We start from the raw sequence: 12,759 nt of genomic DNA, 5'->3' as shown, positions 1-12,759 counted from the left end.
ACATTTGTCTGAAATGGTATTGGGCTTTCTGCCTGAGCAGGGGGTTGGACTAGAAGATCTCCAAGGTCCCTTCCAACTCTGTTATTCTGTTATAGTGATGCTGGCTGCAAGACCACAGAAATGTTTTCAGACAATGTGGCTTCCTCGGCTAAGAAACAGAGATGAGCATTTACCCCTAGAGCTGGACACGACTGGACAGGGGAAACCTTTCCCTTAATGTATAGGAAAAGAGAACTGAAATGATGAAATATGAGAGGAACGAATCACTGCAGTTACAGTTTTTATTAATTCAGGGAAGAAGTATTGAAGAATTTAGAAGTGTCAATATCACAATGATATAGAAAAATAATCCCAATGGTTGTGGTTTCTGCTGTTCTCTGTGATGGAAGGCACGCACAGAATATTTAATTCTTTAAAATATGATCTTGTTCAGTATTCAGTTGCAAAAGTTCTCAGTGAAGGAATATGTAGCCTTTCACATCTGGAGGACATAAGATTTAATCAGAGTTGAGTCATGTGTGCCATGGGTATGGACTTCACCTTGGGGTGGGCACCATGTTCCAGAGGTGGGAGCCACTGTAGAAAAGCCTCTTTTGAACTCTGCCAATCAGAATTCCTTGATCGACAGCACTAGAGCTTAATAGGCTTGCAAAATTACAGCAAACCACCCCCCAAAACAGAAATTCCAGCTGATAAAGTGGCAAATTGAACATAACAGCTTTGTTATATTAAATCAAGGGACTATTAATCCTTTATTCTGTTTCCCACAACAGGAAACTTATTGAGAGAACATATAAGGAGTACCATTATCAGTTTTATCCCCCAGGAGAAGGTTAGGCATTCCACATCCACCAGACCATTTTTTAAAAAATTAATCTTGCAACCTCATCTGATTGCATCATTGAATTTTGTTGGAATAATTGACAACGTTGGTAGTCATGTTTTCTCACATTTTGAGATAGGAAACGCATGAAAAATTGGAGTTTAATTCATAAAAACTGTAGTTTTTTTTTAAAGAAAAGAAAAGAAAAGAAAAACATGTATCACCTTTCAAGGATGGGTCACAAAGAGTTGCTCAATTTATTTCCTATTGGCAAACAATTTTTAATATATAGCCTGGAATTCTACTGTAAGTAAATATATCTGAGTTCACATTTTTTGCTCTTGAATAACTTTCGGACCTGCTATAAGACATGAAAGAGTGTAGGAACTGATATAAGCAGCTGATAACCTAGGCTTTTAGCTGGCATTCTGTACACCAGAGTTCCTCAACCTTTCCAGCTTTGAGGATCAGCGAGGGGGCGGGGGGGGAGAGGGGATGGTTCTGCGCAAGTGGTGGGCAAGTGCACCCACAAGCACTCACCCGCCACTTCTGCGGCCGGTTCCGAACAGCTCAAGGCCCAGTAGTGGGCTACAGCCCAGAGGCTGGGGACCCCTACTGTATACCAAATCCCATATTAGTGCAAGCTACTTAAAGCAATTTGAACAACAGTAAGCAATTTGTTTTGAAAAAAAACACACAACTTTGTCAAAAATTAATTATACGGATGCATTGATTTGTTGTTATTCTGCTTTTTCTCCCATTCTTTTTCATAATGCCTCATTTAAAACATGTCATGACCACATGCATGTTCCGTCCCCATATAAATAGGGAGGGAAATAATGACATGATGAATGATGAGGTAATCTTATGTTTAAGCTAGCATCAAAATGGGTAACGTTTTAAAGTTCGTGGTGACATTTGAAATGTTGATAGAACGTTATCACTCCCCAAAAATGGTCACTGTGGAAGAGTTTACATGTTCACAGATATCTGCCATGGAAAACATGGCTAGTCAAAATTATATCCATACATTACGAAATAAATGTGCAAGATTGCACTTTTCTACCTCCTCATTTCTCCGTAGGATAGTTTTCAATCCCATCCCTTTTTTTTTTGCTGGTCATTTCCAAGCAAAGCCCTAGACTTAACCGTACAGATAATCTAAAACTTATGGCCACAACTGAGCACAAAATTTCTGTTGCTAAGCAAGATACGTAAGTGAATTTTGGATTATTTTACAACCTTTCTTGCCACAGTTGTTAAATGAATCACTGCAGAAATTAAGTTAGTAACCCAGTTGTTAAATGAATTTGGTTTCTCCATTGACTTTGCTTGTCAGAAGGTTGCAAAAGGGGATCATATGATCCCAGGACACTGCAACCATTGTAAATACATGCCAGTTGCTAAGCTTCAGAATTTTGATCAGATGGTGCTGCTATGGTTGTAAGTGTGAAAAAAGTCATGTCACTTTTTTCAGTGCCGTTGTAACTTTGAAAGGTCACTAAATGAACTATTTTAAGTCAAGGAGTTCCTGTATACTATTTGTATTTTCTAAGAAAGTTTAAAAATCCAAACACCAGCAGGCATATTTTTAAATATGTTTTCTGAGGCTAACTTTTACTTCTCAATATACCATGCTCCATTAATAAATTTATTATTATTAATAATAACAACAACAACAAACAACAACAATATAAGTTGGAAGGGACCCTACAAACTACCAGTTTTAATATATCAATAATTTAAATATAGACTGTTCACCATTTTGGATTAATCAAAACATAAAAATAATATTATTGTCTAATGAATAATTTTTAATTCTTTAATTGCATTTACATGGGAATAAATCTCATCTAATTAGGAATTCTTGATGAATGTAAGATTGTAATACAATAATCTAATCTACTTTTCTTGCGTACAAAAGTCAATTGTATTGTGTCTTTTCTGAAGCAAGAGCCTGTGAATTTCATAGGACTTATTTCTTGGTAAATGGGTATAGAATAATATGCTAGAGCTGTAATGTTTCTATGAATATGTATTAAAAAAAACAGAGTACCTGCTATTTTGAAAAAGTGAAGAAAGCATTGAAGAGCTTACAACTTCAATAAATACTTTACCGGAAGAAAAGAGACTGTGATTAGTAGGAAAAAATTAGGCAAAAGAGCTGTTTTGTCATGACTCAGTTCAAGTTATATCTCTCTACCTGTCAACCAGCAGAAAGATTAATCAGCATACATTTGGGGCCACATTACTATTCTGGTTCTCTCAATTCTGATGTGCAGTTGATGGACTATTCCTCATTTACCATGGAGAAAAGTTTGCCCAGTCACCAACTGGCAGAAAACCATCCATTTACAGAACTGTGATGAATGGTAATTTTGACAGGTACAGTACTTAGTCTTTCAGGTTTAGCCATTTGTCAGACTTTCAGGCCAGGTATCAGATCGAGTCTTGGTACATGCTGAGGAGAATTTGGTTTGAAAGACAATTTCATTAGGTTTCATGCTATAGTATCTTTTCTATTAAATAAAATGCAACGAACCCCAGGTAAAAATGAAGGTCATGACACATGTCTTAGGGAGAGCATTTCATAATAAGGGGACGTTCCTGCTCAGGTAGCCATGTTGACAATGTGTGCTGTAGTACATAAGATATGTGTGCTGTAGTACAAAAGAACCATTTTATAGTTTGGATTTAGATGTTTGATTAAAAAAAAATCTTTTGAAAGAAGTAACTATTTTGTGGCATTGAAATATTTTTCCCCCTCAAATCAGTATTGGCTCCTGATAGCATCATTGATAGTCTTGTAGGGTGTTTTTTTTTTAGTAATTTTTCAGAATTTCCATTGCATTCTTTCAGCATTTCCAAGCAAATGCCTCTTTCAAAATATATGTACTTTAAAAGTTTAGTAATTCCAGAATTCATTTATATCTGTGATAAATTATTTTTATGAAATTCTTCATCTCTTTTTATAGTTCTGAAAGCAGTCTGACCTTAGGATACAATAAGTACTGAATGAATGAAATTCTAGGTGTTTGTTAATTTCATAAAAGTTGTGATTTAGACACACTATCTGTCCATAAAGATGTATCAATTGTGTTGATGATGCTATATTCTTTAGGGTAGAATCTGAAAATCATTTTCGTTTAAGAGTTCAGCTAAACTGATTAATTTATCCAAATCCTCCAGCATTATAGAGAGCTTAAATTGTGATTAGTTACTGCTTTGGTCTGCTGGAACAGTAAGCTGAATTTCCCTATCCTTATATGCATTTCGACAAATCGGTAGTTTAGTGCTAGAACGGTTCCCCTTGAATCTCTAGCTTGGTTGTTAGAAAAAAAATCCTGGGTCGCTCCCGATCTATGGACATTTCTTAACTCTTCCAGAGCTGGCTTTCCTAGGTTGGCTCGGCGCTCGATTACTTCGGCTGATCTCTCTCAGCTGGAGTTTTCGGCGCTCCACCGTCCCGTCTCGCTGCCGCCCTGCATGTGCAGGACCCAAGATGGCGGCCTCCACCCTCTCGCAGCCCAAGGCGACAAAAGCGGTGGCGGCGGCGCGGCCCCGAGACGAGGAAGAGGGTGCGGGGCCGCCTTCGGAGGCCGGTAAGACCCTGGAAAGTAACAAAAGGGGAAACTCGGCTTGTCCAGTAGAAAGGCCGAGCTCGGCGTGACAGCTAGATGTCGCTTCCCTCTCTGGATTCCCCCTTTTCCCGGCCTCCGGAGCAGCCCGGGCTGCTCCAGAAGAGATCGCGCGCTGGATGCTCCCTGGAGGAGGTGTCGGATGGGGTTGAGTGACAAGTAGCTGCGCCCCGATTCTCCTCGCCTGCCCGATCGCAGGCCAGGATCTCTTTTCTGTCAAGGCCTCGGTTCCCCAGTCTTTAACGATAACAGTGGTCAGCATTCATTCATCCGCCTTGCCTTCAAAGCTTGCAGCACCCGCAGCCACTGGCCAGCGCCTGTCGCGGCTGATCCCTGCCTCCCAATATGGGGAAACCTGGCATTTGGGAGAAGAGTTCGTTTTATAAAGCATCTTTGTCCTTGGGGGGGAGGGGGGAGGCTGGTGAGGAGAATCTACACTCAGTTGTTACTATTTCCTAATTGTGTCAGTTCTAAACACGAGCGGCCTCCGTGTTAACGTATATTTGTCGTCGGATGGATTTGGAAAATCTTTTTTTTTAAATTTAAGAGTTGATTAACTTATCTAGCTAAAAAGCTAAAGGCACATGAAATTGACTGGTTACACTGTGAAGAAATGTATATGATGTTGGTATTATGATTATGGGAAAAATTGCTTCATGTGTCCGAGTTTCCAAACAGCTTACACTCCAGAATGATTGATTCTGTCTTTAAAGCTAACTGTAATTGAAGATAAAATAATACAACAAAGTAATTATATTTTGATGTACTAATTAGTTTCCTGAGTTTATAAAATATAATTATCTCTGATGTGTAGTGAAAATTGAATCAGTTTTACTTAATAGAAGATCCCTAAACTTACTATTGAATGTCAATATTCTTTGTAATTTGAGTCTATGTATATTTACCCAGAAGTTATTTTAAAGTATGTTTTATTAAGTACACTCCTACCCTGCTTTTGCTCCACAGAGCTCAGGGTAGGCTAAATTGTTTAACAGCAGACCTATGAAATAAAATAGGTTGAGGTAGCAAAGATCCAAGGTCACTCAATGATCTTTATGGCTGAGTGGAGATTTGGTCCCAATATACCATGCTAACTCTTCGCTTTAATAGAATTGGGGTTCATGCACAGTTCTGATTGAAAGCTTGCCCCCTCCATTATGGAGAAACATTGCCTTTGTAACTTTTTCCCCAACATCTTTTTTCAAATTATTTTATTTTGGAAATTGGTAATTTTGCCAGTTACAAATTACAACTTTTTGTGAGTTGTGTAATTGGCATATTGACCTTCAGTTACTGATTTCAGTTAACTTGATTTTATTGTTACAATTTTTCTTCTACTGTGCACTTAATTTTTACATGCTTAACAAAATTGTAGATGCCACTGAGTGAGGTACTTTGCAACTAAATCCAAAGAGATTCCAGACCAAAGAAGGAAATACTTTTTCACACATAGCACAATTAGTCGGTAGTTGTAAAATGGGCAACCAATATAGTTGGATTTAAAAGGGGGTTGAACAGACCCATGAAGGAATCAATGAATATTAATGCTAATGGCTTTTAACCATTCCCTTGGCTGTAGGCAGCATTCTTTATAAACTAATTGCTGAGAATTAGATAGTAGAAGGTGGCTATCATTCTCCAATCCAGAATGAGAAATGAATCAAATTGGTCACTTATGTGTCAGAACATGCTGGATAAGGTGAGCTTCGGGCCTGATCTCACAGGGCTTTTCTTTTGTTCATATGTACAGGCAGGGAATATTTTGCTGAAATTGAAACTAGCATCCAAGCGAGTAACAGGATTTCAGATGTTATTATATTACCTTTCATTCATAAATTCATTTAGTTCAGTGAATATTGATTCAAAATATTTTATGACTTCCTACTCAAGGAAACAATATCTTTTGTTGTTTACCAATATTAAAATTTTGTTTAATCATCTGTGGTATTTTTATTTTGTTCCTTTGGATTTGTTGTGTATAAAGGAATAATCTGATTTGTGATATTTGCACATAGTTGATTTTATTTTCCATATTTTCATTTTTGAAAGCCTTTGAATGCCCCATATATATTTTGAGGAAAAATAAGGATTGTATTATGAATATCCTGTTTTAATGCTCTATTTTTTCCCCAATAAGATACATATGCCGCAAAACTAAATCTAGTTCATCTTTGTGGAACTAAATTCCAAACATAGGACTGCACTGATGGCTTAGTATAGTTTATGCTCATCAGAAAAATGGTTTTTCTTAACTAACCTGGTCAAGTCTTAATATTGTCACACTCCTCATCTACAGTTTTCAGTTCAGTCCCTATATTCCCTTCTGTTGTATGGTAGTTATGGTTTCTGAGGAAGAAGAGGAGATGATTACCTCAGAGATGGGCTCGCCACTCCTCCAGAAGAAGAATTCTCTGGCTGGGTCACTAGATCAGATTCCAAACCGAATAGGAACCTCACTCTCTCCTGAATCTTCAAGCAACAAGGCAGACTCCCAAGATGCCAAAAGTGAGTCTACCTTCTATCGTGGTTGCTACTGAACCTTGTGTGGTGTCCATGGTGAAGAAACTCTTCTCTGTGCCTCAGCTTACTTTAATTATAAATTTTATGGTCCAGTGTAATATTTTCATGATTAAAACACTTATTCATCTAGATAAAATATTACAGAAATAAATCTATAAAACACTTTAAAATATTTATGTGTATAGTAGTAAAATAGTTTTACTAATGATTTTACTCTAATGGTCTATAAAGTTACTTCAGGTGACCCTTCATCTGAATATCAAAAGAAAAATTTCAGGAGATTATAAAACCCAACTCAAAATTTTCAAGTAAGATTTAGCAATCTTATACATATTGGATCTTTTAAATTTTTAATCTTTAATTTTATTTTGGAATACCATAGGTGCTGTTTGAGTGAGTCAGATGTAATCTTTAAATGTTGCTGCTCCTAATATTAGCAGCCTACTTAAAGGAAAGAGCTGGGAAATGCTGTTCTATATATGTTCATGCATTTTAAAAATAATTCAAAAATGTATCTGAAAGTACACCTCTGTTCATTAATCTAATTACCATTCATCTAACTGAAGTATCCTTTTTCAGATGTGAATTGCCGACCATAATATGCCTAGATACTCAATGAGACTCAAAATATTTTCTTATTGTTATAAAGTGTAGCCACAAATTCGTTTTGTACATACAGAGACAGTATGATGATAGAAGATGTCTGTAGAATTATCCAATCCTGGACTACTGGCTAAATGAACAATACTAGAACAGTGCACTGTGCCACATTTTTACTGAACACCTTGAATCAATATTTACTGCTTTTTGTTAGAAAAGTAAAGGAAGTTTTAGGATTACCACCTCTCTTAAGTGGTAAGTTGAATTAGATGTTCCAGTCAATATATCAGGCTTCTACATATACGTTAACTATCAGGTATGAGCCTAAGGTGTTGTCTATAAAAAGGAGAGTTCATGTCACTGGATGATCACAGTTAGTTGTCACCGTTGATATCAGCTCTTCAGGTTTGTGGAAATGAATCGTGTTCTGATCAAGAGAGATCTGTACAGACTTTAGAAAAGGGGTTGGTGATGCCCTTGTGGATGGAAATGGTACTGAAATCATTGCCAAAGTTATTGGCCTCTGTCAGTCCATGATCAGAGAGATAGCATACAGATTGAGAAAATGTACTCTAGTACCATTGTTATTCTTCTCAGGAGTGCTCCAGCAGAAATTACCCTGAAAACAAAGTATATAATACTGTGGGAAACTACAAATAGGTAATAACAAAGGATCTATAAGCCATTCTTGCATTGACTCTTAACAGTGTTCATGAGCCCAGCATTTAAAAAAACACTGAACAAGTGTGTGCACAAATGAGACTACACTAGAAATGTTTGCCATTCATGAGAAGTATTATATCTGGAGGAAAAAACTGCATTCCAACAAAGAAACTCTGGTAGCCAGAGAATCATTTGAAGCTTCTTTGTATCTTCAGAATCTGAAAGTCTCACATTTGTTGATGGAACAATAGATTCTGGATTATATCAGCAAATTCTACAGAAAACTATCAGGATATTTATCCCTGAGCTGAATTTTAAACCAAAGTGGGTCATGAAACATGACAATCCTAGGAATCCAAGAAATCTATTTGGGAGTGGCTGAAGGAGAAGAAATTTCAAATTGGAATGACTGAGTCCAAATCCTGACCCTAATTGAATTTTGTGGGCAAAACAAGCCCCAACATTACAATGAATTTAAGCAGCTCTGTAAAAAGAAGTGGGCAGAACACTTTAAAATTGGTATGTAGGATTCATCAACAGATACAGGAAACTTTTGGTTGAAGTCATTGATATTATACGAAGTGCCACCAGTTATTAAATCCATAGAGTATGAGTGTTGATTCAGTGTGTTCAGTGGAGATGTGTGTTGTTTGTTTAGCCAGAATCTCTTATCAATTAATAGGAATTAGGTAAGACTCAGATCACATTGTAGGTTGCAGTACTGCCAGATTAAATATAACTTGGGGATTCACAAAGTTTCTTTCATCATTGTATGAAGTTTTATTTTGCAGGAATCTTAAATATTGATTTGATTTACATTCGTATGTTTCTGAAACATAGACAAGATGCATAGACAAGACTGAAACATAGGCAAGTCTCTTTGATTTTATTTAATATAGCTAATCAATAGCTATATTTTTTTAAAAAAAAATTTGCTTTGCTCTTCAGCTGAAAACAATTCAAGGGCAGTTTAAAATATAAATAAAAAGACATTTTCCTTCCACAAGCTCATATATTTGAAAACAACAACAACAAAAGAAATAGGGGGAGGAAAATAATTGCTTTTGAGCACCAATTCTTCAAATTATATCGTATTGTTATAATGGGCCGTTTGAAAGGAAAAATCCAGGAGAGGAAGAGGCTGATAGATTTGATCCCTCAGTGGATTAGATGGAATATCGTTGACACTTGAGGGAGGAAGAACCTGTTTTTCACCTCTCCCTATTGCAGCCTGACATAATAGAGTCCTATTACTGCAGTTTGTCCAGCAGCAGCAGGTGAGAAACTACAGTTGCAATACGTCTGAAAGTATAGCAAGAGTTATAGTGTTGTGTTAAGGCAGAGCGGGGAATTGGCCCTGTGTGGTTTCTAGGATTTAGTTATGGTAGGGCAGCTGAAACCAGTTTATGTGTGAACTTGTTTCAGAGCGATGGCTTCACGATGGAGGAGAAGTTAAATCTTGACTTGATTTTTGCTGAAGAAATTTGCAGCCGCCACTTAACCATTCAGCCAATTTTATCTGTCGTAAGACAGACCGCGGAAGTCATTTTCTTCGGCTAGCCTGGCTGTTTTACGGAGAAGGGTCCCAAGCAAGATAAGATAAATACATTTCTGGTCTACTGAGCGGTAGCAAAGGTAGTCTAGGGTGAAGCTTAACACTGTCTCAATAAGTCACTCTCCTCTTTCCAGCACCAAACCTCACGAAATGTGAGGTCTGTGGCACCTGCTTCGAGACCCGCAAGGGCCTGTCCAGCCACGCTCGTTCTCACTTACGGCAGCTTGGCGTGGCCGAGTCTGAGAGCAGTGGAGCTCCTATCGACTTACTTTATGAACTGATGAAACAGAAAGGAAAAGCGAACAGCAGCCCCGTCTCTCCGAGTCTTAGCAAAAAATCTGCCTCTCCCAAAGAAGGGTCTGCAGGGTCCTCACGGCCAACACTGCCGCCGCCTCTCGACAAAGCTTCGGAAAGGTCACAAGAGCCACCTGTAAACAGAGCAATCAAATCCCCTCCAGGTTTCACCCCCAAGAATGTTTCCCAACCAGGATCTCCCATACTCAAGAAAATGGCATCTGCTCTGCCTGCTTCTCCTCCAGAAAAGAACCCTGAAGACAAAAGCCCCAAGCTACCGTTGGGCCCTCTGCAGAGTTCACCTAAAACACAGTGGTCACAACTGGAGGAAGAAGGCCCTTTAAATCTAAGTGAGTCTGTTTGATCCTGATGCTGCTTGCAAATAGGAGAGCTGGCTTGCAGGTTGCTCCTGCGGGGGAGCTCTTGAATTTCACATTGCCTTGTAGCGTGAAACACCCCCTCCCCACCCCCACCCCAATATACAGGATTGCCCCCCCTCGGGAGACACATTGTACAACTTTTGGCTTTACTTGGGGTTACTCCAGTCACACACACTGCAACCTGTGTACATTGTAGTATTGCGACAGGGACCATCATATGAGCAAATAAGACAAATAGGATCCATTTGATCTGGTTCAAAGATTCCTGTTCCAAAAGAACTACTGAGGTTGAGATTATGGTTGGATTAGATGGAGTGTTTTTCTCCAAGTAAGTGGGGTTTGCATTTTTTTGGGGGGGGATCCCTAAATACTTGATCTCAGCAAAAGAGGCAATTCTGTGTAATTTACTAGTCTCTGTCCAGCTTAACCCTAGGAAGGTTGATCATACTTACACAATTCCAGGTTATGCTACAAAGCTTTTGTGTGGGCCTTTTTTATTTGAGCCCAGAGATCATATGTATTTATAGTTAGAACTCAAGGATATTTCTCCATGAAAGGGCCACTATCTGCTCCTTCTAAAATCTTGAGCAAAGTTACTTTACTTCGAAACTAATAGATTACATTTTTAGACTCCTGAGAAGATCTAATCATTAAAAAAAAATCCTAATAACTATGGAATACAAGATAGTTCTTTACAATTGCTGGCACCACTGATTTTCTGACTGAAGAAAATTTTCTGTTCTGTTACACAACGGCCTGCCTTCCCCCCATTACGAGCACATTTTTTCCTTTTTGCCATCTTCGTTGGGATTTATTTTAAGATTTGTGGACTCGTGACTCATATTGGAACGTTCTTTGATCTGAAACTAATTTAGCATATATTTCTGGCTTCAGTATTCAGGGCTAGGTCTGTTCAGCCTTGCTTTCTGTGAAATGAGGACCCAGATTGTTGGGGGCAATTAAGCTAACTTTGTAATAATGCCACTTGGGGGTTGTGTGAAAGCCCTAATAAGCAGGCAGATACATAGAATGAAGGCTACTGCTAAGTTTGTAAGCCGCCCTGAGTCTTCGGAGAAGGGCGGGATATAAATGGAATTTAAAAAAAATATCTGTAGAAACGGTATAAGCCACTATCCTCCTTTGACGTTCTTTTGCACGGGAGAATGTTTAGTGTCTGTGCTATTTGATTCAGCCTTTTTCAGCTCTTCAGTAATTGTTACTGGTAGCTTACAGTGAGTTTCATTTAGTGTTGCCTGTAGGCTGAGGTAAGTAGAATTATAAAGAAAGAGCAGTTGTCTGAGGGGTTTGAACAAGGATTCTAAGAGCACTATTTCCTTGTAGGAAATGGATAAGGAATAATAGTACATAAGGCTTCTGTTGTGGTTCTTTTCATTGTTGTAACAGCAGTAAAGCCCACAGCACTATTTTTTATGTAAAATGTATTTCAACCTCATATATTCATCCCATCGTTGAATGCTATGCTAGTTTCACTGACTAAAAATTCAATTGTGTATCCTAGTACTGTTTGTTGCTTTTCAGAATGAATTGAGGGCATACATACTGTTCACAATGTAATAGTTTAAGACACGCACTATAATCTTTAAATACGGTACAATTCCGCATCACTTATAACACTTAAGGGGTTGCCAAGAAACTTTAATTTTTCAATCCTGCTCTGAGCTATTATTCATATTTAAATGGATGCCTTGCCTAGGCACTTTATGTTCTAGAGACCTATGTGAAAATAATGCAGGCTTTGTTTTGGATAAAGACATTTCACATAGTATTTTGTCTTACATACCCAATAGAAGATTTTTAAACTATAACTTGTCATTTTCTTTATGGCTTATATGGCTTTTCTGAACATTCACGTAAATTTGTCACAGGCATAAATGTAATTAATTAAAATAAGCTCCTAAAATATTAGTCCTGCAAAACCTGACTAACGACTCCTGTCAGTTTTGGTATCATTCCAATTCTAAATGTTTATATAATGTTTTGTAATTCATAAAAGGCATAGCACTGCAAGAGGTAATTCTCATTCCATCTTAGGTAATTCAAGGTAATTCTCATTCCATCTTATTTTGAAGTCAAAATGAAAGCTTATTAAATCAAGATGTTTCTAGAAACTGGACAGATGGGAGAAATGAGTTCTTATGGGAAGAATTCCACTCAGCTGAATGTTATTTAGCTGTGCTGACCATATTGGTGAGAAGCTTCAAGTCATGAAATATTAGGCAAATACAAATAGCGCTGTTCTCTCTGCCATCTGATTTTTCTGGCATC

At 37.8% G+C, this 12,759-nt stretch overlaps 1 protein-coding gene across 1 annotated transcript in view; it reads left to right on the top strand.

Moving 5' to 3' along the window:
• Positions 1-12,759, top strand: part of WIZ (WIZ zinc finger) — a 71,664-nt gene that overhangs the window by 50,666 nt on the left and 8,239 nt on the right. Inside the window, exons 6-7 of the mRNA XM_083355391.1 lie at positions 6,799-6,966; positions 9,934-10,443. Of these exons, the coding sequence (XP_083211517.1) occupies positions 6,799-6,966; positions 9,934-10,443 (678 nt within the window). The remainder of the gene's footprint in view (positions 1-6,798; positions 6,967-9,933; positions 10,444-12,759) is intronic.

The sequence above is a fragment of the Vipera ursinii genome (assembly GCF_947247035.1).
Source record: "Vipera ursinii genome assembly, chromosome: 2".
In the NCBI taxonomy this organism is placed as follows: domain Eukaryota; kingdom Metazoa; phylum Chordata; class Lepidosauria; order Squamata; family Viperidae; genus Vipera; species Vipera ursinii.
The sequence above is the reverse complement of the archived record's forward strand: the minus strand, read 5'-3'. Positions and strand labels throughout refer to the sequence as shown.